General features: G+C 54.4%; 1 protein-coding gene across 2 annotated transcripts in view; it reads left to right on the forward strand.

Annotated features, from left to right (window-relative positions):
- The first annotated feature begins 17,317 nt into the window (after nucleotides 1-17,317).
- KCNIP1 (Kv channel interacting protein 1) overlaps nucleotides 17,318-22,434 on the forward strand; it is a 259,179-nt gene continuing 254,062 nt past the window's right edge. Inside the window, exon 1 of one of the 2 annotated variants that reach the window (XM_014534872.1) lies at nucleotides 17,318-18,107. In XM_014534872.1, the coding sequence (XP_014390358.1) occupies nucleotides 18,020-18,107 (88 nt within the window). In that variant the 5' untranslated portion in view covers nucleotides 17,318-18,019. The remainder of the gene's footprint in view (nucleotides 18,108-22,434) is intronic. The other variant, XM_005860365.2, reaches the window with a different exon arrangement.

The raw sequence follows: 22,434 nt of genomic DNA on the forward strand, positions 1-22,434 counted from the left end.
GAAGGAGATGTGACCTGGCCTCAAGGGAAAGTCCCCCGTCTGCCCTGTGGCCGGGGAAGAGCACAGTCAGCAGTGGACGGGCTGGAGGCCCTTGTTCCTCTAAAGCCCATGTTCCCGGTGGGGCTGGTGCCCTGTGGTGTCGGGGGCACTGGGGGTGCAGGAAAGGAGGGCGCACATGCATTGTGTGGGCTCCTCAGAGCAGTCTACCCGGGGTTGCAGAGTGGGCGGGGAGGGAAGTGTGTGTGCGGACTCACACTTAAGTGCAGAGGGAAAGATGGGAAGGGAAACAGGCCATGATTATTTAGCACCACAGCTGGCAACTGGCACTTTCAAACTTCTTCCCCGAGCTTCTGAGTTGGGGAGAAAGGAGAGCTCCATGCACACCCCCAGCGCTGCCGCCATCCCCTCTGCCTAGCCCTCTAGGTCCCTGGGGGACAGTGGTGAGGCCTGTTGCTCCCATATGCTGTCCTTTTCCCTCGAATCAGCTCAGACTAAGTGGAGAGGCAGGGGAGAGGTCCTCTGTCCGTGGAGCATCAGGGAAGCCGGGGAGGGGCCTGCTGGGCGGGGGCTCCCCATGATCCTCAAGGGGTGTTCCCAAGGCCCCTTGGAGGATGGGGAAGAGGAGTCTCCAGGAAGGCTGGGGTCAGGCATCCTCCGCTCTCTCCCTGCGCGGGTGGAAACGATGGCCTGTCCTTGTGACCTGCCTGCAGGCTGAGCGGAGAGAGGGACAGGGAGGAGAGAGACACACTAGCAAAGCCAATGGCTCTACAGCAGCCACAGCTCCCACTGTGAGCTCAGCCATGGGGCCAGCTTCCTCCCTGGGCACGTGGAGGCTCCCACAGGGCCATTCTGATGACCAGAGGGGCCTGCCCAATACCCCAAGGGGCCCAGCACTCATCTCAGACACAGAGCGCTTCTATCAGCCACAGACCCAGGATGGGTAGGTGGACGAGTATCAATCCCAACTGACAGGTCACCCAAGAATGACACAGGCCACCCAAGCCAGGAGAAACTCTGGTGATGGATCATTCAGGAAATAGAAGGCATTTCACTGACCCCAGGGATGAGGCAGACACCTACCTACGCCTACCTACACCTGCCTTTTAGGAGAAAAGGGACTATGACACCAGATACTCTCAGAAAAGGACACATCTGCCCTGGCCAGTGTGGTTCCGCGTGGGCCCACGCACTGAAGGGTCAGAGGTTTAATTACCAGTTAAGGGCATGTGCCTGACTTGTGGGTTTGCTGGTCGGGAGGCAACCAGTCCATGTGTCTCTCTCACATCAATGTCCCTACCTCCCTCCCTCCCTCCCTCCCATTCTCTCTGAAAAGCAATGGAAAAAATATCCTCTGATGAGGATTAACAACAAAAAAGGACACATCTAGGGCATGCCGCCTGGGTGGGCACAGGTCTGGACCATTCTGACCCCGAGTCCTGGTCACTGGCTTCCCAGCTCTACCCGCCAGGCTCCATCTCAGAAAGTTCCCCCCACTCCCAGGGCCTGGCGCCAACCAGGGCTTCTGCTCAGGTAACCTGAGCCCAGGAAGCCTGAGGCCTGCTCCTGCCCTTGTGAACTGGGATTTGACAGTTTTTCCCCGGTAGAGGGCAGCAGCATCGCTCTCTTCCCTCCCTTCCTGCTCCAGGTCCAGGCCTCAGCGATACTGTGGCTTTTCTCCAGGGGGAGGCAGAGCTGGGAGCCAGCTAGCTTCTGAGCCCTGGGCGGCCCAGGTGTTGGAGAAGATCCTGATGTTACTACTTGGAGCACCTGCGCTGCGGGTTGTGCCAGGAGATGCAGGCCGTGTGCACGGGCCTGAGCCCCCTTCACCCCCATCCCCCCAGCCCTTACAGGGTGAGGCTAGGGAAAGGGTCGGAGCTTCTCCTAAACCCTGTAAGCAGCACCCCGTTTCCTGCTGAGATCACTGCAACACGGTACAACCTTTCCTCCATGAGCAACGCAGGGTGCAGGGGCTGTTCACGGGTGGACTCCCAAACTGAAAAGGACCAGGATCGAGTCATGGTGTCTACACCCCAGGAGACAGGCTGTCTTCCTGGGACTCTGCAGCCGCCCCAGGCACTGCCACCCGAAGCTACATCCGCAGAACGGACGGTCCGAACCGGAGGCCAGGTGGGTTCTGCCCCGGGGAAGAAAGATGAGGCGGGTGTGGTTTTCCAGTTCCTGGGCTCGGGGAACTCCGGAGCCTCTCTCGCTGCCCTTGCTGCACTTTGTTAACTGTGGAGGGAACCGCCCTCCCCTATCGCCCTGGAGTTTCCTGCAGCCTCAGTTTACCTGTCAGTAAAATGGAAAACCTAATTTTAAACTCGTTGCCTATAGCAGGAACGAGAGGGCCTTTCTGCAGCCTCTCCCCCTGCCCATCACCCTCTCCCTCGCCCCTGCCTTCTGTTTGTTCCTGGTCTTTTCCTCCCGCTCTCCCTGTCCCCTGTCCCCTGTCCCCTTTCACCTCTCTCCCCACTCTAGGCGGGAAGATGAGGTGTGTACCTCTTTCTGGTTAAAAAGTTTTGCTTTGCAGAAACACAGCCAATTTGTGACCCTGCCCTTTCCAGCTGGGGGTGATGTTTATTTACATTTAGGGACCCACGGGGAGAGGCTTAGCTGTGAGTTTCTGAGGCCGGGGACAGCACAGTGATATGTAAAAGCGCTGCCCTCTCCCAGGTGCTGGGCTGGTGCTGGGCCCAGGGGATGGGGTGGTCAACAATAAAGGGAAAGGAGAAAGTGTGACAGTTCCAACTATTTTGCAAAATCACAAATAAGATTTGAAGGGAGGGGTAAGGGCTTCAGATTTTTTCATTGCAATTTTTGAGGAGTTTTTCCTTATTTGCTACTAAGTGAAAGGGCCCCGCAGCAGGTGGCTGGCCACCAGGGGAGGCTCTGTGAGAACCAGGGCCAGCTAAGCAGCGAGGGCCCGGTCTCTGTTCCTGACCCGCAGGACATCTTGTATCTTCTGCACTTGTCTTTGGTGCAGAGTCATTGAGGGGTACTGTAGCCCAAACACTGACGCCTGTGCTGGAGGCCCAGGGCACGGGTTGGTCTGTCTGGGATGCCTCATGTCCCCCTGTCCCCTGGAGATCTGTCCTCCCGCTGCCCCCGAGCTGGAGATGGCATGTTAGAGGGGGGAGGGTGGGCTCAGGGCCATACAGCCCTCAGCTGGGACCCAGGATCTCCTGCTTATGAGATGTATGTTTGAACCACGTTTCCTAATCTCTCTGAGCCTCAGTCTTCCCACCTGGACGATGGAGACATTAAAATCTCAAGATTATTCTAAGCATTGTTAATGACATTAGGGTACTGTTAAACAGGGAAACAAATCATGGTTGCTACTCATAGCTGACACATATTGAACACTGCCCCAGCCCCTGTTTCACATCCCTGATCCCAGCTGGTCCTCCTATCACCTGTACCAGGTGAGGGCCCCAGCACCCACACTTTTTTATAGATGACCTTAGAAATGCAAGGCTGAAACCACTGCTGGGAGGGTGGCCCCAAAGTCCTGTCCTGTTAGCAGCCAATAGATCACAGATGATGACCAAGAAACATGAACTTCCTCTCCTTCCCCCGCTGCCCATGAGTTGATATTCGGTTTGGATGGGCCCATTCCCTGCAGGTGGAACCCAGCCCCGCAGAGCGACAGAGCCCAGAGGAGCAGCCCGGCCCCAGCCGGGAGGTGGGAGGCACCTGAGTCCCAACGCCATGGGCCAGGAGCTGGCGGAAGCATCTTGGGCAAAGCCATCTCCTCTCTCTGCAGCTTCTCATTCCTTGTCCCTGATGGAGACAGAGGGGATACTCTGGGTCCCCCTGCCCGACAGGCTGTTGCGAGGACCCAGGGAGGGGAGGCAGTATCATTGGTCCAGAGCGAAGCCACAGCTCACAGGATGCGAGCATTTTCTTCCTCTCTCCCAGCCCCAGCTGGGGCGGAACCTTGACCCGTGGAGAGAAGACAGGCCCAGGCAGGGCTGGCTATCTTGCATCCTCACCTTGGTGCGGGAAGAAGAGGGACCATACGACCTGGAATTTTCTCAGATCTGGGACATAGGTCCCCACTCTACTGGGAAAGCAGTCAACTGTCAGGAGAAGGTGCATGGGTTGAGGGCTCAGCTCATGGGGCTTTCAACTCCTTTCCTGTCATCGATAGTGTGACCTTGGGCAAGCCAGTGTCCTCCTCTCCCCCCAACCCCCACCGAGTCCTCATTTCTCTGTCTGTAAAATGGGAATAACACCAGGGAGGATGGAATAAGACTTAGAGAGATCCTGAGCCTGCGTCCAGGGCACAGCAAACACTCATCCCACTGGGAAAGCAGTCAACTGTCAGGAGAAGGTACATGGGTTGAGGGCTCAGCTCATGGGGCTTTCAACCCCTTTCCTGTCATTGATAGTGTGACCTTGGGCAAGCCAGCGTCCCCCCCAAGTCCCCATTTCTCTGTCTGTAAAATGGGAATAACACCAGGAAGGTTGGAATAAGACTTAGAGAGCTCCTGAGCCTGCGTCCAGGGCACAGCAAACACTCATCCACACTGCCTCTGCGGGTCGGGCGCCTGCGCAGAAGGGCCCGGGAGTCCTGTCCCCACCTGCCCGGGGGCCTCACCTGCCACCTCTGCTCACACCGCATGGAGTGGCACTGGCAGGGTGCGCGACCCGCAGAGGCAGTGTTTGACAAATGACTCTGTGCTGCTCATGGCTTTTCTATTGAAATGTACTGATTCCCTAATTATAATCTCAGCAAGAAAGAAATGACAAGGACCAGCAGGGGTTGTCAAGGAGCAATTAGTTGGCAATTTTCTTTTTTCCAGTGAAAGCAAAGGGGGTGGTGTAGCTGGACACAGGAGGGGGCTCAGATTCCTGACTCCTTCCCTTTATGTTCTGGGACCCCGCAGGGCTGGGTGGCGGCCTCAGAGCGACTCAGCACTTGCTTGGTGGGTGTGCCCCCGGATGGCAGTGGAGGGGCGCTGGGGGTGAGGACCTGGCAGTGGGTGGGTGCGGGGACTCACCCTGAGACTGACACCTCTTTGGCATTTCCCTCTTACTTAAAAAGCCAAAACAGCCTGCTCTCCCCTCGCCTCCTGATGAACAGATAACCCTAGGGAACATAACTATTTGGTAGATCTTTTTTTTTTCTTCCACAAATTTCCAAAAGTAGAGAGAACACTTGCACATAATTACCCAGGGTCAAAGGTTCAGGTGGCAGCCTCACCCCAGGCCTGTGGAACCCGCATCTGCTGCTGGGTGGGCGCTGTCACCTGCAGGCTAGGGGTCTGGAGGGTTCCGAGGGACAGAAGGCTGAGGTGGGCTGGAAACTCCTGGGGCCCATTCCGTGTCCTCGGGCAGCAAGACGCCGGGCTGGCCCAGGCCCCTCTCTCCGGGATTGTTCACTGCATCCCTGGGCGACTCAGTTCATCACCGCTTGGGTGCCAGGGGCATGGGTTTGCAAGTGAGTATCAGAGGCAGGAAAGGATTCCTGGACACTTGCCTTGTCCTCTGCATCAAACGACCCAGGACAGCACACTGTGGTTGGCAGAGGGACTCTGAGCAAGCAATTTCTGAGCTTTAAGCAGTGGTTCTCAACCTTCCTCATGCCGCGACCCTTTAATACAGTTCCTCATGTTGTGGTGACTCCCAATTTCATTGTTACAAATTGAACATAATTAAAGCATAGTGATTAATCACAAAAACAATATGTAATTATATATGTGTTTTCCGATGGTCTTAGGCGACCCCTGTGAAAGGGTCACGACCCACAGGTTAAGAACCGCTGTAAGAGCAAAGCGGTAGAGTCAGCCTGTCGGAGCTTAAAAATCTGGTTCTGCCGCCGCTTACTAGTGCCTCTCTGTGCCTCAGTGTCCCCAACCGTAAAATTAAGACAAAGGGAGCTTCGTCCCGGGAGGATAACCTGAGATGATGTGTCAGCACGTGTGCACACACACGCATTCACACGCATGTGCCAGCGCATTCGCACGCAGGCACACACTCGCCCACGCATAGGCACACGTGCACACGCAAACGAGCACGCACGCAAACATATGCATGCGAGGGGGCACAGAGTACTTCTCAGAGCGCCCGGCCCAGGAGCTGCTAGTGAGCTGCGGGGGTTGAAGGACATCTCTCCACCACGCACAGTGCTGAGCGCCATCGCTGCTTCCTCATTGGGCCTCACCCGCTCTGTCTGGTGACGAAGCTCTTGCCCCTGTTTCCAGAAGAGGGACCCGAGACTCAGGGGAAGGACCTGGCGCAAGGTTAAAGAGGCAGGAAGGTTGGAGCCACTGGTTTTCTCATAAAATATCGACTGTTCGCTGGTGCCAGGCGCTATTCTGGGCATTGGGGGTTTTGCGGTACCCAAGACAGACAAGATTCCTGGGCTCCTGGCGATCAGGTCTGCTCAGGGGAGGTTTGGAAACCAAATCGTCTGCCTCCGGAGCCCTCAGGTCTGACCGCCTGCCTCCTTGACCGATGATGGGTCTTTTGTCAAGGACGCAGGCCGGCCTCTCCCATCTCCGGTCCCTGTGTCCGTGTTCCTGGGACTATACTTGGTGGGAATTGCTGAGATGGGAGAGCAGGTTGGGGAGTGGGAAAACTCCATAGTATTTTGGGGGCCACTTAACATCCTATGGCAACCAGATGCCTGAGCTCTGCTGAGTCAGCAGACATCCAGACAGCACCGGGAGCAGACCCTGGCGGGTGTCACTCAGAACCAATCGAATGACCTCTCAGGGCTGCAGTCTCCTTGTCTGAAAATTGCAACAAAATGCTGAGGTTAAAAAGGGACAAAAGATGGGAGCCCTTTGGACAGTGTAGCGCACATGCTGCACAGTATTTCATTGTGTTTGAAACCCAGAAGCCCGCTGAGAGGCCTCATCCTTTGAAGGCATTTTGCCAGAATGTCCCCCACCAAGCAGAGTAGTGGCCCTTCCTCCCGCAGTCTCTCTGCTGTCGCGTAGATGTTGTGGGGAGGGGTGTAGTGGAATGGGGTTTTGCCCAGTCACCTGACCTCTGAGCACCTGCTTGTACTGACGTAGGCCTGTGTAGGGACCTGCTTGGTTTCCTGTGTGCCCTGGTGCTATTCTCATTAAAACCATTTTAATTTGTAATTCAATCCCTTCTTTTAATTTTCACGTGTTTTTTTTTAAATCTGACAAGTCTCTTATGTGTAGCCAACTTCATGGGAGATTAGAGGGACAGGATTTTACTTCAGAGCCACACAGACACCCCACGTGAATGTTAGGCATGCCTCTTCCTAAGTCCTTAGCCTCTTTTCGATACCTCGAGGCCAGCCTCTCTCTCTCTCTCCTTCCTAAGCCCTCATCAGCAATCTCTGTTCCCAGATCCCTGCTTGTTCCTACAATGGAAAAGTTTAGATGGTTCTTTCTGTGTCTTCTGTCAACCACGGCTATCAAGGTGGCATTCAGGGCCCATACCTCAACCAAGACAGTCCCTTCCCTAAGAGGGACTTAGGTGTCAGCTGATGGGAATAGCTTCCCTCTCCCACTACACTTTTACGTGTCTATGTCTCCCCAATCACATGGGAAGAGATGGGAAAGAATGAGGGCTGAAGGGACGCTGCTGCGGGGGACGATGTGGAAGGCAGCAGAAAGGGGGTCCAGTGCCTCTCATGGTTCTCCACATAGTTGTTTTTGAAGGTATCTTAGCTCCCCAACCAGAAGTCATGGCATCAAACTCAAGCATTTTCCCACCTACATGGCAGGGTCTCAATGAAGGTTGCCTGTGATGACATAGTTCATGGATACTTTGGGGGACACAGGGCACATACCCTTTCCAACCTCAGCTGAAGCCACAGAAGCAAGGGGACCCTGGAAACTCCTGCAGGCCCATTGTGTCCAGTCCTTTGTCCCCCTGCTCTGGAACCTCTAAAGTCCAAGGGCATCCAGCTCCCAGACTTTTGGCCACAGACAGAGACCAGAGATATAAATGGAGCTTGCGGGTAAGGAGGCGAGACTCACAGTAATTCCAGACTCTAGATAATTCCACGTGGGATCAGAACATCCTGGAGGGGCCAGTCCTGGGTCTCCAGTTCATCTCTATAATGAGCTCTGTGGTCAACACAATGCAATCACAGCAACAGCCACTGCAAATAATAATAGCTGTCATTAGTTGATCCCTTGGTATATGCCAGGCCCTCACATGCATTCTTCACTGAATATAACGACCATATGATGTAGGTGCTATCATTACCCTCATTTTATCAATGGGGAAACTGAGGCCCAGGAGGTTTGCTTTGTCTAAAGTCACATCGCTAGGAGGTGTAGGAACCGGGCTTTAAGCCACCACATGGCACTGCCTCTTAACCAATGGACCACCCAGCGCGAGCATGCCATTTGCAATTTAGGGTCCAAGTTCTCATGTATTATTTCATTTAAGCCTCACACGGGCAGGCCTCACCTGGAAGCTATTTGACAACCATATCGCAGACGAGGAAACTGAGGCTTGGACAGGTGATGGGGTCTCCTTGCCACTGCTTCGCTCACGGGGATGTTAGGATGACGCAGAAGTAGAAGGTATTGCCACCCTGAAGCAGAAAGATCCCCTGGGGAGGGGAGAGGGCAGGGGGTGTATGTGCCATTCCTGTCATAAGCAAGCTTAGATGGAGAAAATGGCACATACTACCCCCAAAGCCCCAGGGTCCCCTCTGGCAGGCCTACTGCCTCTCATTCCTCCTGGAACAAGCCAGCTTGGCACTGGGCTTGAATGTTCCCTAAAAGTTGAGTTGGTTTCGCCATTGAAGGCACTGGGCACAGAGACAAGGGCCGTTTTCTTGGATCTGCAGCGAGCATTTCACACGAGTATGGGAAACAGCCCCTGTTCAGCACCCCACTACGGACCCGATGCAAACATCCCACTGCCTCCCGCCTGTCCATCAGCCGCCCCAGATTCTACCCACTCCTTGGGCACTGATGTCATTGCCAGGATGAGGATAAATATTTAAAGGGACTCTTACTTAACTGGTAAGCGCTTCCTCTCCAAGTTCACCCCATCACTGTCTCTGGCTGGATTTCGAGAATGATTGTTCTGACTCAGACCCAGAGCTGCCTGTGGTTTGTCCTCGGTCATGTGACCATTCTCCCCCTTTTCGTGGTGGGTGGCCTTAAAGATGGAGGGGACGGGTCAGTCTGGCCTGGCTGTGAACATCCGGGTCAGGCCCCCCCTTGACCAGATGTTGGGGAGACAAGACCCTGGCTGGTGGGAGAGAAGGAAACACAGAAGCAAAAGGGACTGAGCTCCGGTGACTAATGACTCCTTTACTATTTCTGACACCCGCCTGGTGCCGCAAAGGATTTGGGGTCATTTGTGAAAGTATACATAGGAAAATATTTTAAATGCAAGTGACCCAGAATCTGAAGGCAGTGTAGAATGTAGGTTAAAAATGCAGGTTCTCCACTCTCATCATCATTGTTGGCGAGGCAGCTGGTCCGTGGGGGGCTGTGTCCGTGCTGTCCCCGAGAGTGACCGGGCGTTGCTCTGATGTTAGCACTGAGTGTTCTGGAATGCCCCCAGGCCTGGGGAACCAGGACAGTTGGTCACCTGCCTGCTGAATGCCGGCATCGGTTGGGATAGCTGCGTGATCTTATTCTCATTTTAGAGATAAGGAAACAGAGGCTCGGGGCGTTGGAATAGCTGGTTTATGTGCCCTCACCTAATGAGTGGTTCAAGTCCATGGGCGCCAAAACCTTGGTCTCCCTTCCTCTGTGTCTCAGCATCCCTCCAGGGTCAGAGGTGTTTTGTCCCTTCATCAAGGTTCTCAACCAACACAGCGGGCACTGCACTGGGACCTGGGGGGGAGGGAGTTCATTCACTGTTCTGCGCATGTCAGGCCTGGGGAGGGAAGCGTGAACAAAAGACAAGCTTTCCTAGTCCTGCTCTCTTGGGTACCTTCTATCCTGGGGGAGAGGCAACTTTAAACAGACAGACACACAAAGGAGTCTCCATTTATGTGCGAATCAACATGATTGTGCATCCTATGTGAGATGAGCTGGGAGAGAGAAACTGGGGTGCTATCACAAAGGGCCTCGCAAGCTCTGCCAAGCAGCGCGGGCATTATTTTGAGGGGGTGACATGCAGGTTTACTGAGAGAAATGGGTCGATCTGAGACACAGTAAGGAAGGAGAAGTGACAGGAGCTGGAATGGCTTGGATAGAGGGGAAACTTGGGTGAATAGTTGCTCCCCAAAATTCATGCCCATCAAGACCACAGAATGTGACCTGACTTGGAAATAGGGTCTTTGCAGAAGTAATTAGATAAAATTAAGCTGAGGTCATGCTGGATTGGAGTGGGCCTGTTCCAAACACTGTTGTCCTTGTAAGAAGCAGAGGCAGAGACAGACTCAGGAAGAAGACCAAGGGGAAAATTCAGGCAGAGGTTGGGCCCATGTGTCTACAAGCCAAGGGATGCCGGCGACCATGGGAGGCTAGGAGAGAAGCGTGGGACGCATTCTCCCACGAGCCTCTGGGCGGACCCAACTCTATCAATACTTGGATCTCAGACTTCTGGTCTCCAGACTAGTGAGAGACCGATGTTTTGATCTTTAAGCCACCCAGTTTGAGGGAATTTGTTACAGACGCCACAGGAAACTAACACAGAGGGGAAGGGGGTGAGGAAGGAGGCAAGAATGACTCCCAGTGTTGCGACGAGGGTGTCCTGGGCGGCTCGTGGTGTGGTTTGTTGAGCTAGAGAACGCGGGAGAAGCCAGCTGGGCCATTTGCAGAGAGCAGGGCCCTGAGGACCCAGGACCCGGGACAGGTATATTTTGATGGGCAAGTACAAGGAAGAAAAAAACAAGGCATCCAGAGTCCATTGAATCTAGGAATCAGGACTGCAGCCCTAATCTCTGTCCTTTTCGGGGCTGTGTCCTGCCTTCAGTGACTCTGGGAGGAAGAGGGGGAAACAGCCATGAGACATAAACGAGTCTGTCTTGCAGGGCTTTCTGTTGGTCAGCCAGCAGCCTACGTATGGCCTTTGGTGTCCAGTTTAAACTGGTTCTTCTTGTTCCATGATTACACAAAAAAGGGGGCCCCGTGGGCTCCAGAACCGAGGCCAGTTCTGCGCATGCTGTGCAATGGGGCAGGAGAAGACAGCATGGGGCAGGACACATGGGGTGGGAGGAACGACAATGGAGAAGAGGTGGCTTCAAGGACCAACTCGGTCTCTCGCCATTTTTTCTCTGGAAGCACCTGTAGGTGCGCCCCCAACCCACCCACTAGTTCTGTAGCAAAACCAGCTATGGCACTGGTCCTTCCAGCCCCCAGCTGACCCTGCAGACGCGCTGGCACAGTTGCGTGCAGAGGGCATCGAGACCCCAACATCAGGTGCCCTGCCCTCCACACAGATGAGTCTGAGCACCTCCAGCCAACAGTGCTGATGAATTCCTCTTGCCTCTTGGGCATCATTTTCTCATAATTATAGTGGGGAGAAGGCAGGGAGCCCCACTGAGAAAGAACGCAGAACCCCATGCCGGAGCCCCAAGGCGAATCCTCCCTGAGGACTACACTAGAGCAGCACAATTTTTTCCAGGACGTAGAGGAAAGATAACATCTGATTTAATTCCTAGGAAATTGCCTTTTTACCCACCTGTGTAAGCCTGTATTTAAATGCTAATATTTTTGGCCTGCTGGGACGCCACATTTATTTTCTTCCAGCGCAGCCACAAAAATCATTTATTTATGAGAATTCCAGCTCCTGCCCTCTCTCCTGAATTCCTCACTTTCATTTTCATCTACCAGCTGGATGTTTCTCTCCCCAAGACATGGGGGATCTGTAACCGTCTCCCTCCCCACCTTCGACCCTCTGTATACCTGTCCTGTTCTGTTTCTAGGACTGCTGGTGGCTTTTGACTCCCAGGCCCCAGACTTTTCCTCAGATCAGTCCCCAGTCCCTTTGATTCAACCTCCTCCCCTGGGGGGAATCACCACATTTGACTGAGCCTCCACTTCCTCTTCTGTAAAATGGGTATAATAATACCAACCCATGAGTTTGTTATAGGACCAGGATAATCCACATACAGCCCCCAGCACAGCGTCTGGTAACAGAGTAACAGATCATGGTGATTATTTTTATAGCGACCATGACCACCCCACCCTCACCATGGAATCTGCCCTCCTCTTAGTGGTTGTTCTATCATGAGCTGTTCAGTGAGCTCTGAGGGGACTCTATCCTGCTGATTAGAAAACACTGACTGGTCGCTGTTTGCTTCAGAGCCTTTTCATGCTCTGAAATTCTCTATCTTATGAGTGTATTTGCTTGTTTATGGTCTGAACACCCCTCCTCCACTCTACCTCTAAAATGCAGTTTCTGCAGGGAAAGGGATTTTGTCTTATTTACTGGCCTAGCCCCACTGCCTGGCACATAGTGGCATTCTAGAACTTCAGAAGGGAAGACACCTCGACTGGGCTGGTAATGAGGCTCCTGGCCCCAGCTTCAGAGGTGCCCTGCTCTGCCCTGTTCGGTGTGTTGGGCTGGGACTCTGCAAGCCGCCTTCCTGCATTGCTGCAGGCTGGGGAGGGGCCCTTGTTCCAGGCAGCTTCTGCTCCTGCAGACCCCACTCCACAGCTCTTTCCTCCACCCCTGGCTGTAGGTTCCCTCTCGGCAGTTGGTGCCAGTTTCTGAGATGTATTTTTTGAACGCCCAGAATCAGCATCATGACTCCCTCTGAGAGGTACCAGCACGAGCCAGCAGGCACCCGCTCCTCAGAGTCTGGGTCTTAGCCTCATGGGGTCCCCCCTGCAGGATTGAAGGTTCTGAGGATCCCAGCTCTTTTCTTTGTCTCTCCCCCATCCGCAAGCACTGGAGCTGCTCCTGCAGTCACCTCCATGAGTCCTCAGTGCCCCCTTTTAGCCTGTTTGATCTTCTAATACCTGCTGGACAAGTCTTTATATGTAACTAGAGGCCTGGTGCACGGATTCATGCATGAATGGGGTCAGGTCGGCCCGCCCCAATCGGGGCTGATCAGGCCAGGCCAGCCAGGGGGAGGGGACTCGGGCCATTGGTGGGCTGGCCCCGACCCCTGGTCAAACTCCAGGTTGAACTCTCGGTGGAGGGGTCAATTTGCATATTAGCCTTTTATTACATAGGATTCTCACTGATAAATGGGCATGGGCTGTGTCTCCCGGCTGCACAGTGACACTGTGACTGAACCTGTGCCTGGCCATGCCCCTCTCCACCCCACATCCCAGCCCACAGCCATGGCCACAGAGGGAACTCAACTCTTTCCAGGATGTTTGTCTCCATCCGGTGGAGGGGTTAATTTGCATATTAGCCTTTTATTACATAGGATTCTCACTGTTAAATGGGCATGGGCTGTGTCTCCTGGCTGCACAGTGACACTGTGACTGAACCTGTGCCTGGCCATGCCCCTCTCCACCCCACATCCCAGCCCACAGCCATGGCCACAGAGGGAACTCAACTCTTTCCAGGATGTTTGTCTCCATTCTCTCTCCATGATGCTTCAGGAGACAAGGGTTTAGGATCAAAACGGACAGCTGCTTGTTTCTTGCACTATTAAGGCAAACTCTTTCTCTCTCACACTGCCAGTCACTTGAATTTCGAACCCTGTGAGCGAGATTTGAAATAAATTTCCAATATCAAGTGGTTTTGGATTCAAATTCATCCTCAGCTGTGTGGCCACCTACAAGCGACTTTCCCTCTCTGAGCCTGTTCCCTCATCTGTTGAATGGGTAGCATAACAGTACCTGCCCTTTCAGGCTTACAGTAAGGATTAGAAATGGGGAACGTAGATACTTGGACCAATTGCCGGCACCTGGAAGGCACTCGTGGATTCTGCCGTCACTGTTATCATTGTGGGGATGGCCTCTCAACCCGCTGAAGGCCAGCACGCTTGTCCTCTCTGAGCCTTGGACTAGGGAGGTCGGCACACTCTACTGGGCCCGGATGCCACCTGGAGCCCCCACCTGCCTCTCCTTCCCCCTGGAACTGGCCTGGCCGGTAGATTCCTGTAGCTGGTCCCAGGTGGAGAGATAACTCGGCCTTCCCGAGTCCCTTTGGCTGATGCACATCTGTGTCAGGGAGGCTAATTACAACCCTGCTAATGGCCTGATTTCCCTGGTGCCACCTGAATATTCCAGGAGCACGTGGCCTCTCTTTCCTTGCAGTCACGTGTTCCTTGAGCAGAAAACAATTCTCTCCTGTTGTGCGTTTCACTCGGTCACAACTTGCCTTCCTTTGCTGAGAATGTTCCTGGCACACTCACCACCTTGCCCACATTTCTGGGGATTTTGCTGTGTGATGTTGTGGATGCTGCTGACCCTCTCTGGGCCTGAGCCGTTCATCTAAGACTGAGTTCCAATACTTGATGCCTCGCTGAGATCAGAGGAGACTCTGAAATGTTCCGTGTTTGAAACTCCAGGTTGAACTCTCGGTGGAGGGGTCAATTTGCATATTAGCCTTTTATTACATAGGATTCTCACTGATAAATGGGCATGGGCTGTGTCTCCCGGCTGCACAGTGACACTGTGACTGAACCTGTGACTGATCATGCCCCTCTCCACCCCACCTCCCAGCCCACAGCCATGGCCACAGAGCGAACTTAACTCCTTCCAGGATGGATGTCTCCATTCTCTCTCCATGATGCTTTAGGAGACAAGGGTTTAGGATCAAAACGGACAGATGCTTATTTCTTGCACTATTAAGGCAAACTCTTTCTCTCTCATGCTGCCAGTCACTTGAATTTCGAACCCTGTGAGAGAGATTTGAAATAAGTTTCCAATATCAAGTGGTCTTGGATTCAAATTCATCCTCAGCTGTGTGGCCACCTACAAGCGACTTTCCCTCTCTGAGCCTGTTCCCTCATCTGTTGAATGGGTAGCATAACAGTACCTGCCCTTTCAGGCTTACAGTAAGGATTAGAAATGGGGAACGTAGGTACTTGGACCAATTGCCGGCACCTGGAAGGCACTCGTGGATTCTGCCGTCACTGTTATCATTGTGGGGATGGCCTCTGAACCCGCTGAAGGCCAGCACGCTTGTCCTCTCTGAGCCTTGGACTAGGGAGGTCGGCACACTCTACTGGGCCCGGATGCCACCTGGAGCCCCCACCTGCCTCTCCTTCCCCCTGGAACTGGCATGGCCGGTAGATACCTGTTAGCTGGTTCCAGGTGGAGAGATAACTCGGCCTTCCTGAGTCCCTTTGGCTGATGCACATCTGTGTCAGGGAGGCTAATTACAACCCTGCTAATGGCCTGATTTCCCTGGTGCCACCTGAATATTCCAGGAGCACGTGGCCTCTCTTTCCTTGCAGTCACGTGTTCCTTGAGCAGAAAACAATTCTCTCCTGTTGTGCGTTTCACTCGGTCACAACTTGCCTTCCTTTGCTGAGAATGTTCCTGGCACACTCACCACCTTGCCCACATTTCTGGGGATTTTGCTGTGTGATGTTGTGGATGCTGCTGACCCTCTCTGGGCCTGAGCCGTTCATCTAAGACTGAGTTCCAATACTTGATGCCTCGCTGAGATCAGAGGAGACTCTGAAATGTTCCGTGTTTGAGTTACTACTAAGGGAGGTTAAAATCTGGAGCTTGGCGCCGTGATCACCAAGCTTTATCTGCACGGCCCCTACTCCCCTGTAGGATTGTTTTAGGGCACAGAGGCAGGGGTGGCAACGCCACCAGCAGTGGCAGCAGTAGGAGCAGCAGTCATGACCTTTGCCACTGACAAAATGGCTTACTCCAGCAGAACCTATGTTAAGCGCATGGACTTCATTTAAATCTGCCCAAATCCTGTGAGGTAAGGATCATTATCCCCATTTTGCAGAAGGAAAAACTGAGGCTCACCTGCTAGCTCAATAGCTGCTAAATTGCAGACCTTAGAATCCCAGGTCTGTCTTTGGCCTTTGCACTTGTGGTTCCTGGGCCCTAACAGTGATCACCCCAGAGAGCTGTATGGCCGGTTTGGGGCTCTCTGCTTAAATGTCATTTTTATAGAGAGAAGCCTTCCTCGATGGAAATAGGAGCTCCTGTCACTCTCCACCCAACTGGGCTTTCTTTTTCTTAAAGCACAATCCTGTGTATAGACACAGGTGTTGACTGACCTGTCCTTCCACCACGCGAATCTGAGCGCCATAAGCCCAGGGACGTTGCTTTGTCCACCACCATACACGGCGCCTGGAGCCGAGGCCAAGGTGATGGCATGGTTATACATACTTCACAGGTGCAGACCGAACACATGAGCAGCTAAACACCTGGGGCCAAGGCCCATGCCCTTAACCAGCATTTGCCAGACCCTTCAAACAACAGGTGCCACTGTTTCTTTTCCCCCAGGAGGCCGTTGGGATTCCAGATTCCTGAGCTGGAGTTCAAATGCAGACACCTCCCCCCACCCCCCCAAAGAAACCACACAGTAGAGCGTGAGTTCCAGCTCATCTGGCATTTTCTCAGCTGCTAGTCTCCATTCTCTTCCTCTAAACCAGTGGTTCTCAACCTTGGCTACACATTAGAATCACCTGGGGATCTTTTTAAAATCTTGATTTCTGGGCCTCATCCTCTGGAAATTCTGTTTTTTTGTTACTAATGTGGCCCCACCCCATAACAAAGAAACAGAATTTCCGGAGGATGAGGCCCAGAAATCAAGATTTTAAAAAGATTCCCTGGTGATTCTAATGTGTAGCCAAGGTTGAGAACCACTGCTCTAAACATTCCAGAGAAGCAGGTACCTGGGAGACAGCTGATGGGGAGGAAGAAAAAGACCTTCCCAGGGCCTGGCTCAGTTCAGCTGAAGGTAGACTTCTTTCCTGCCGTTCACGTGTAGCCGCAGTGCAGTGGCCCACGGTGCCCAGGGTGATAGCCCAGGAAGACTTTCTGAAACCCCCGGGGAAAGTCGTGCCCTGTGTGCAAGGTGGGGTGAGCCGTCCCCGCAGACCCCTTGCAGCTCAGCCTGTGATACGGAACGGCAGCAGGACTTTTTATCAAGCGACAGTTGGACTTCGCGTGTGCACACTGCCTTGCAGTTTCACTTCTAAGAGGATTGTACTGCAGTCAAATTGTGTGATTGTGGACATTCCTTTATGGCAGTGGTTCTCAACCTTGGCTGCACATTAGAATCACCTGGGAATCTTTTTAAAATCCTGATTTCTGGGCCTCATCCTCCAGAAATTCTGTTTCTTTGTTATGGGGTGGGGCCACAACATTAGTAACAAAGAAACAGCCAAGGTTGAGAACCACTGTTTTATGGCATCTCTGAGGACTACTTTCTTCATCGAGAAGGGCACTAATCACACTCCTCCCCTATCCTGATCGAAGCACACAGGCTCTCACCTGCTCTGCAGGGTGGAAGCTGATATGGAGCAGCTGACTCCAGTGGGGGCACTGGAGCAGGAGGCAGCCAGAGGCAGGAGAAAGGCCGGCCGCGTGCCTCGCTGCCCACTCCACCCGACTTGTCCGTGATGCGCCAGGTCACTGAGAGGCTGCCGGCAAACTTTCCACTCCGTGCCCAGCGGCAGCTTCTGCTCCTGTGGGGAGTTCCCCCAGCTCTGATCAAGGCACAAAACAATCGATCTATTAGATCAAGCAGGAAGGAGGAGGCAGGAGGGCCAGCCGGGAAGCTGCGGAACGGAGTGTTTTGGCATAGCAGTCCCCTCCCTTCTGACTGGAGTATTAATTGCTACATTGCCACTGCCTGGAAGAAAGACAGCCAGCGGAGCCTGGGAGAGCTCCTGCTCCCTCCCTGCTCGCTCCGCTGCACGCTCCTCCTGGTTCCCTCGGAGCGCCCTGCGCCCTGGCAGCGCTGGCCCAGCCCTGGCATCCCTGGGTCCTCCTGTGGGTAGCACTTGAGTGGAGGGAAGGACAGCGGAAGGGAGCAGACAGCGTGCCCTGCAGGCTCTCTGGATGCAGAAGCCGGGCTCCCTGCAGAGGCAGCTGTGCGGTGCCAGGAGCTCCTGTGGTGCGTCCCTCTCTCAGGGCTCGCCCAGGCGGGCTCCAGGTGCCAGGGGCACGCAGAGCGGAAGCCTTCGCTTCTGGGCATTGACAGCAGAGCCTGCCTCCCCTCTGCCACCATGAGCGGCTGCTCCAAAAGATGCAAGCTTGGGTTCGTGAAATTTGCCCAGACCATCTTGAAGCTCATCACCGGGACCCTCAGCAAAGGTAGGAAGCCTGGCCCGGACCCTCCTTTTCTGCCTTGATGGGGATCTGGCTGGTCGGGGTGCCTCGGCGTGGCCAGTGGGGCCGTTCTGGAGTGCTTGTGTTCCGAGGAGGCAGGGAGGGACTGGTGGCTGGGATTTGGGGTTGCTGACAGCCTGGGTCCTGGCCTGGGCGGGCGGGCACCCGGCCAGGGAGCTCAGCTGGCGCTAATTGTCTGGAACTTTGGAAATGGGTTTGGTGGTGTGTGGCCGATCGGTTACAGTCGGGCAGAGGCAGAGCGCCCTTCCCGGAGCACTGGAAGCTGCTTAGCGTGACTAGAGTTTCAAGAAGTTATCCGCAGAGTGTGTGTTTTGTTGATAAGAGAGACTTGGTGCGGGGGCTGTGAGTAACCGAGAACGGAGATGCTGGAGGGCCAGCAGGAGGTGGCACTGGGCCCTGGTGGGGGTGGGACCCGTCGCTCTGGGCTTGATGTACCGAGCTTTCTCGCGGGGTTCCAGCGTGCTGCGTTTCGGGGGCTCTGGCCATCGGTCTGCCTCTTGGACCCCTGTCCCTCCGCATCACCTGCCTGTGTTGATGTCTGGCCTCTGCTTCTCTAAGAACGGGGGTGGCAGCCAGTCCCCAGGTTTGCCTCCCTGGCAGCCCAGAAAGGGCGGTCGGTCGGGACTACAGCCAGGACTGTGTGTCTGTGACTCTGCCCCCGGGGCAGAGGGGAGGCTGTCTTCTCAGGGGCCGTCCCTGCCTCTGGAGCCCCATCTTCCACCCTGACCAGGGAGGTGAGGCCCTCGGGGACACCCTGGCAAACTTTCTGGAGAGAATATTTAAAGGGACAGCAGCAGCATGATGTGGCTTTGCTGGCTGGAAAAAAATGTCTTTAAAATTCACACCTGATTCAGGAGGTGCGGTTATGGGGGAGATGCATTGGAAGCAGGAGGCAGGAGATTTGATCAGGATTTTAAAACTTGAAGATGAGCGAAGAGACGGGCCGTGCGTGGCAGCTCTAATAATGACATGGCTCTAACCCAGCTGCCTCGTGGGTCTGGCCTGCTGCAAACTGAGAGGCGGGTGTGTGTGTGTGGTGGGGAGAGAGGGTGAGATGTTGCTATCTACTTTCTCAGGCCCTTTCGTCGCTCCTGTTCTGTCCCCACTGCCCTCCTCCAGGGAGCCCAGGGGGACTGCACCCCGAAGGCTGAGGGTCAGCTGCCTGGCAGCACTATTGGGAGGCCTGCGTGGGATGGACTGACGTGAGGAGGAGTGTGCAGAGGGCTGGGGAGATTGCACAAGGTCCCACCACTCAATCCTCTGAGACAAATTGAGGCTCCACCCCCCGTCTCCCCCCCCCCCCGCATCTCTGGCACCAGGATCTCAGGAGTGTGGGGTGACGGGCAGCATCTCAGGCCAGTCTCTGCTTCCCAGAAGTGCAGCAGCAAGAGCTTGGGTCCGAGTTTAGAAACCTGGGTCTCAACGCTGACTCTGCTCCCTGGGCAAGCCCCCGCCTCGCTGAGCCTGCTTCCTGGTGTGGGAGATGTGTCCGTTACCTTCGGCCTGTCTACTCCCAGCACTGCCTCGAGGACCCAGGAAGCTGAGACGGGGATTCCTTTACAGAGGGTGTTGCAGGGACCACACATGAGGGTGTGGTCAGGATTGAGATGGGCCTGGGTCTGGGGAGGGTGCCCCACGCCATCCCCTCTACAACCCCAAGGTCAGAAGCGCCTTCATTTAGCTGCAGGTGGGTCTGCTCACTCCAGAGGGATGTTCTGCAGCAGGAGGGGTGAGTGTGAGAAAGTGAGTCCGTCAGAGAGTACTTGCAAAGGGGCCTGTGTGTGTGTGTGTGTGTGTGTGTGTGTGTGTGTTGAGTGTGTGTATGAGAAACAGAGGACTAGAGATGGAGAGAGAGGATGGACAGCTATCTGAATTCAAGAGCATGAAGATGCTATCTTCTGCCTACAATCGTCTCAATGTTTGTTTATTACCGACTCTGTTGCACACTCATTACTAGACATGGGACACATGGATGAATAAGATGCAAGCCCTTGCCCTAATCGGTTTGTCTCAGTGGACAGAGCATCAGCCCACAGACTGAAGGATCTCAGGTTCAATTCCAGTCAAGGGCACATACCTCAGTTGCAGGCTCAATTCCTAGCCCCTTGCGGGAGGCAGCCAGTCTCTCATATAGATGTTTCTCTCTCTATCTCTCCCCCTTCCTTCCACTCTCCCTAAAAATATCTTCAGGTGAGGGTTAACAAACAAACAAACAAACAGAAAGGATGCAAGCCCCCCATCAAGAAATGGGTATTCAGGTGGGGGCACGGACGGAGGACACAGGCACCGCCTGGACATGACGCTGATGGAGGCATGGGGGCCACGGGGCCAGGGAAGGGCAGCCTGGGGCAGAGCTGAGATGAGCAGGGGGCAGGGCTGGGCAGATGGAAGGACTGTCGGGCTCTGCAGAGAAACCAGCCAGCGGGTCAGGACAGCCCCTCTCTCCTCTCGGAATCCCAGACACTAAGATCCATGTCGCATGGAAAGTGCCCCATGGGAACCCGCACCAGGGACCCACCCTGGGGACCCGCACCGGGACCTGGCCTTTCCCTGACCTGCCTCAGTCCTGAGCGTTCTGTGGCTGAGGTTGGGGGAGGGGCCCACAGCCGGTGCCAGGACAGGACTGTGTCTCCCAGCCCCGCACAGAGCACCAAGTGTTTACACAGCCTGGCTCTGCGCCAGGCAAGCCCCAGGAAGCTGGTGTACTGCCCACCCCAGGTGTTTGCTAAATATTTGCTAAATAAATGGCTATGGGAGCAGGGCCAGGCCTGGAGCAGGTGAGCGGAAAAAGATCTGTCTAATACAGTGGTTCTCAACCTTCTGGCCCTTTAAATACGGTTCCTCAAGTTGTGACCCAACCATAAAATTATTTTCATTGCTACTTCAAAACTGTAATGTTGCTACTGTTATGAATCGTAATGTAAATACCTGATATGCAGGATGGTCTTAGGCGACTCCTGTGAAAGGGTCGTTTGACCGCCAAAGGGGTCGCGACCCACAGGTTGAGAACCGCTGGTCTAATGTATAGACCAGCCCTCAGTGGATTTAGATGAGGCTCTGTGTGGGCATATTACATTTGCTTAAAGATTTGGGGGTTTAATTGTGTTTTTGCTTATTCATTATTTATTGCACTGAGTCCTACAATTGCCGTAATCCAATCCTTAGAAGGCGTTTCTTTGTCCCTCTCAGGACTGAGGAGCATAAAGGTACCACAGGACCAGGTGCCTCCTGCTGGTCCTGGGACCACGTATTGTTTCTTAGCTGCCTTGGGCATACCTGGGGGACAGGGGGGGCCACAACCCCTTCCCTGTCCTTCCTGTCCCTGAAATCGGCTTCCCCCACTTGATGCCAGCAATCCCCTTTCCTGGTGGTCCAAGCTGCTCTGTGGCCCAGAATCCTCATCGGTGCCCTTTTTAAAGATGAGCTGATCAGGTTCTTCTGCTCAAACCCCCACCCTTGACCTTGACCTTTTCCTGTAAGAACATGGTTGGGAAAGGCCGTCTTCCCCACCGGACTTAGGGACTGCATGTGCTTTGCACACCACTGTAGCCAGAATTCCTGCCTAGTGCCCAGCCCAGAGTGGGCGCTTCACCAGCCGTGTAGGATGAACAGAGCAGCACCGCCTGGCACGGATGCCAGCCAGGGCCCTGAGATGAGCTTGAAGTCGGAGCTTTCTAGGACGCACCATGCAGGCCCCTGTCCCAGCAGCTCAGCAAACGTGCTCTGAATCTGCCCACGTGCAGCCAGAGGGTGAGCCTTGGCCAGACCATTCATTCAGAACTGTGCCCGAGCAGGCTTCCTGGCACCCCCACTCCTGCCCCTTCAGCTCCCCTTTGATTTGTCTTACATGCTGGATGTCTCCAAATTTAAAGAGTTTCCCTTGCATTAAAAAAAAAAAAAGAAGAAGAAGAAGAAGTTTGCAAACCAGCAATGCAGGGGAAAGGACAATGGGTGCCGGCCTGGGCCATCTGGGTCCTCGGCACACTGGCTGGGACACCTCGTGCTGGGTCCCTTGCCTCGCTGCACTATCACATGGAGTCACAAGGCCTCCTTACAGGGTTCACGCGGCTGTGTATACACGGCTCCCTGCATGGCAAGTGCTCAGCAGACGTTCTTCCGTGCTGCAGTTGATAGCTGATCCTCTCAGGGTTGTGAGCGCCGTGGACCTGCGTTCCTCACTCACTGCTGGCTTTTCCAGCACTGGGCACAGACTCCGAGGGGCATCTCTAGTCTCTAGAACAGCCGTGGGCAAACTACGGCCCGCGGGCCAGATCCGGCCTGTTTGAAATGA

This window comes from Myotis brandtii, unplaced genomic scaffold (genome assembly GCF_000412655.1).
Source record: "Myotis brandtii unplaced genomic scaffold, ASM41265v1 scaffold1338, whole genome shotgun sequence".
NCBI lineage: Eukaryota > Metazoa > Chordata > Mammalia > Chiroptera > Vespertilionidae > Myotis > Myotis brandtii.